At 33.0% G+C, this 5,042-nt stretch overlaps 1 protein-coding gene across 1 annotated transcript in view; it reads left to right on the top strand.

Moving 5' to 3' along the window:
* Window positions 1-205: 205 nt before the first annotated feature.
* The window catches only part of LOTGIDRAFT_173300 (hypothetical protein), a gene marked incomplete at both ends in the record, with an annotated part of 13,204 nt that continues 8,367 nt past the window's right edge, over window positions 206-5,042 (top strand). The window contains 2 exons of the mRNA XM_009050770.1: window positions 206-2,253; window positions 2,549-2,626. Of these exons, the coding sequence (XP_009049018.1) occupies window positions 206-2,253; window positions 2,549-2,626 (2,126 nt within the window). The remainder of the gene's footprint in view (window positions 2,254-2,548; window positions 2,627-5,042) is intronic.

Genomic DNA, 5,042 nt, shown 5'->3' on the forward strand with positions numbered 1-5,042 from the left:
AAAAAAAAAATTCTCCATGTATTTATATTAAGCAGTGGACTCGGAATTTAGGATAGAGGAATATCATCTTGAAAACTACGTGTATTGCATATGTTGGAGTTTCAGAAAAGTCAATTCCTTTCTCTGATCATTCAAGACGCACGTGTTGAAGACAAATTAAAACTGTTGGTTGGATTTCAATCGTTAATATGTGATGTTATAAAGGATGGAGAAGTACATGACGAGGATTAAATCATCCCAATATCAAACAGATATTGCTAAACATTTACATAAAACTGAGAAGGAGAATGAGAGAAGAGAAAACTTCAAAGTTTCATTGGAAAGTTTATGGAAGTCAGTGGATTCGGAGAGGTCAGTGAAAAAGACAAATTTTACCATCCCGGCTAATTTTGAAAGAGATAACAACCAGTCGACTAATAGAGTTTCTCAAGAAGTTGAAGCAGGTTTCCGAGATTACGTAACTCAAATACAATATGTGCGGACCTCAAATGATCTCACACATCGAACGACCTTGTCATATCGGCATTATACAGACAATTTAAACCAGGTAGATATGTCAAAATTGGAACAAAACGAAAATAATTTGGCAAGCAGCATCACCGCTAAAATTGATTTTAAAGAGTATTCGGATCATAAACAAGAAGTTAAAAGGACAACAAATAACCTATTACCTGATATAGGGGACAGACGAAAGTCATTAAGAAGAAAAACCAACTTTTGCTACCCAAAAGATTTCCGACTACCGAGTTTAGGGTCCCAAGATCCATCCTCTGCCAACAACCAACATCACGAATCTTTCACCAGACGTATCGATATCACCATCAAATCGCAACCGATTTTAAAAGACAAAAGACGCTTGTCTGTGGGCACCAAACGTCCAGAGGAAATGAAGGATGTCAAGGCAAAACCAATGACTAAAACTGTGAAACAGGCATCAAATAAAACTCAAGTTACATCATCCGTTACGACTGACAGTGAAGATACTCATCAAGTTCCAGTTATAAAGGTTTCAGTGACAATAGGAGCTAACAAGGGCCCTGGTGACCCAAAGAACACATTTTCAGACAAAAATGATACTATTTCGACACCATCAGAAGCTACCGCTGTATCACCTAAATTGTATGAACCATTTGGATCAGATGGTCAATGTATTGAATTTGTACGAGGTAGACGTGGTCTCTCCACGCCTCCCAGACCTCAAGTAAGTTTGATCAAGATCATAGAAGACAGGAAACCAACGGGTGAGCTTGTCCCTACTGTGATTCCTATTTCAACGAAAGAACTAAAGAAAAGCAGTGCAACTAGTGAAACAGCAGAGGTCAAATTTCTAAATGATAAACACGAACATAAAGTGACTTGTGAATCAAAGTCAGTCAAATTAAGTGATACGCAATTACACACCAATGTACACTCCATCGGAGAAGGTTTTGACTCAAGTAAGTGTGATATGACCGTTAATCAGAGATCAATTCAAAATCACGAACATGAGGACGAAGACCAGAATAGTCCAAAAGAACTCAGTAAGATAACACAAACCGAAAGGTTGTCAAACCCTTCAATTTCGTTACAAAGCTATGATGGTTCTTTTGGAGTAAGCAAGAACACGACCGTAATCGATGGCGAAACTTCAGATATCGAACCAGTTGATGGTCCGACAGATGATGAACACCTCGTGGCTGGAATCTTGGAAACAACGGCCATTAAGATTCACAAGAGTTCATTATTAGGTATACCGAAGTTACAATATGATCGTTCATCGGATTCTGGACTATCTAAATCTCCATTTTCATCTGAAGGTGTTTTGACTCCATCTATGAACTCTGAGATTTTGACAGCGTACCAGCGAGAACGACTGGCGTGTATTTGGAGAAACCGGTCAAACATGGGGGACATTAACCACTCCTCAGGGTACATACCGCATAGTGATAAGACATTGAAAGAGACAAAATCACCCGCTAGAACACCCAGAATCTCTAAACAATCACCAAGACTAACAGATTGTGCAGTTCAACAGTTTCCTTTGAGAGAAAACCTGATCACGGCTATTTCACAAGATCACGAGTACGCTTCTTACAAGCGGCATCTAGGTCAAGTGATTAGGAGGGACGAACACTCTAATCCAGTTTATGGACTAAATCCATTGTATCCAGGTGCGTCTTTTGATGAATATGAGCGATCTGATGGTGGTAACGACAACCTGAGAGACGACTTTAGGAAACTGGAAGTTGTAGCATGTGTTAATGTTGGTTCTGTGTAAGTATTCATTAATGCATAGCACTCTTGTGCTGATATCACCTAAAGAAATGTATGTAATGGCGGCGCTCCTCCTGGAACATAGGGTACAACCACGGTGGTTCCTTTGGAAGACTTTTGTGCCGATAGGAGTGGGCTATGTCTTCCACCCAAGACCATACAATCATACTTTCACCAACACGATCTGTGCATACAGCTGCGACTGGTTAAAGGGTTTAGCTTTACCCCAAAAATTCAGGTTGTATTTCAACCTAAGTTGAAATGAAGTAAAGTTAATAAATATCATTTTCTTCAGAAATCTGAAGAAAGTTGATGAAAAGTCCAAGCCGATTATCAGCCTGCCAAAAGTCCGTTGGAAAAAAGATGCTTCCCGGTAAGTGTTAGATTTATTTTATGTATTTAAGAATTGAGAGTGCTGTCGAGGAAAGGAATAATAAATCAAAGATTCCTTATTTACTCTCCGAAAAGAGCGCTAAGTTAAAAAAAAAAAGAAATGAAAAAAATTAGGCTTATTGGATTGCTATTCTAAGATATTTCAAATTGATCTTGAACGTTTTAAGAGATGGCCGAGTCCCATAAAAATCTAAAAGCTCCAACACTGTTACAGGTTAAACAGTTATCGTATTTAATAGTGTCAGTAGTAAATAATACATTATAATCAATGACTATAAGGATTGTTATAATATAAATAATAAATTAGTAATTGCCAGATACATTCCAGATAGGGGTCAATAATAACAACTTGACTAAATACCATTAGGAAGTGAAAGTCGACACCGAGCCGACTCTTTGATGCACTGGCACAGGCATCGAAATTTTTCTTACCTTGAGGAGGATTAGAAACCACGGCACCCCATGGCCTAGCAGACGACATTCCAACTCACTACCAACTGAGCTATTCCACTGCCACAAAAGAACAATGTTCCTACCCATCGTTAAAGGGAATGAGTGTCATTCTATGGCAATATCTGCGAAGTGCAAAAATTCCAGAATGCCTATAAACCTATTTATATTTTCAACCTGTTTCTATTGCGTTATTATTTTATATCTTTTCGTAGAAACGTTACGTTTTCGTTAAAAAATATACACAATAAAAAAAAATCTCAAGTTAAAAGGTTTTTACCATCAAGCCCCAGAGCTATATTCCTTTACGAAGTTCTCTCTTTTTTCTCCACTCATTATCTTTTAATAAGAGATCTAAAATTCAAACTTATTTCGACAAACAAACACAACTAAGGTTCTGTATTCCCACTAGAATAGACAAATGGTACCTTTATTGCCTTTTCTCACACACACCTTGTTGCAATTCTGTCAATGACCTCAAACGTCAAGTTAAGAAAACTTTACTGTATTAATGTTAAGTATCATTCAATTAACAAAATTAAAATCAAACAAACTGAACAATAATATCAAGTAATTTTACAATATAAAATCAAGTAACATTACAATATAAAGTCAAGTAACATTACAATATAAAGTCAAGTAACATTACAATATAAAATCAAGTAATATTAAAATATAAAGTCAAGTAACATAAAAATATAAAGTCAAGTAACATAACAATATAAAATCAAGTAACATTACAATATAAAGTCAAGTAACATAACAATATAAAGTCAAGTAACATTACAATATAAAGTCAAGTAACATTACAATATAAAGTCAAGTAACATTACAATATAAAGTCAAGTAACATTACAATATAAAGTCAAGTAACATAACAATATAAAATCAAGTAACATTACAATATAACGTCAAGTAACATAACAATATAAAGTCAAGTAACTTCACAATGTAAATTCAAGTAACATTACAATATAAAGTCAAGTAACATAACAATATAAAGTCAAGTAACTTCACAATGTAAATTCAAGTAACATTACAATATAACGTCAAGTAACATAACAATATAAAGTCAAGTAACTTCACAATGTAAATTCAAGTAACATTACAATATAAGGTCAAGTAACATTACAATACAAAGTCAAGTAACATTACAATACAAAGTCAAGTAACATAAAATATAAAATCAAGTAACATTACAATATAAAGTCAAGTAACATTACAATATAAAGTCAAGTAACATTACAATATAAAGTCAAGTAACATTACAATATAAAGTCAAGTAACATTACAATACAAAGTCAAGTAACATTAAAATATAAAGTCAAGTAACATAAAAATATAAAGTCAAGTAACATTACAATATAAAGTCAAGTAACATTACAATATAAAGTCAAGTAACACTACAATATAAAGTCAAGTAACATAACAATATAAAATCAAGTAACATTACAATATAAAGTCAAGTAACATAACAATATAAAATCAAGTAACATTACAATATAAAGTCAAGTAACATAACAATATAAAGTCAAGTAACATTACAATATAAAGTCAAGTAACATAACAATATAAAGTCAAGTAACATAACAATATAAAATCAAGTAACATTAAAATATAAAGTCAAGTAACATAACAATATAAAATCAAGTAACATTACAATATAAAGTCAAGTAACATTACAATATAAAGTCAAGTAACATTACAATATAAAATCAAGTAATATTAAAATATAAAGTCAAGTAACATAAAAATATAAAGTCAAGTAACATTACAATATAAAGTCAAGTAACATTACAATATAAAGTCAAGTAACATTACAATATAAAGCCAAGTAACATAACAATATAAAATCAAGTAACATAACAATATAAAATCAAGTAACATACAATATAAAGTCAAGTAACATAACAATATAAAGTCAAGTAACATTACAATATAAAGTC

This window comes from Lottia gigantea (assembly GCF_000327385.1).
Source record: "Lottia gigantea unplaced genomic scaffold LOTGIsca_155, whole genome shotgun sequence".
Classification (NCBI taxonomy): domain Eukaryota; kingdom Metazoa; phylum Mollusca; class Gastropoda; family Lottiidae; genus Lottia; species Lottia gigantea.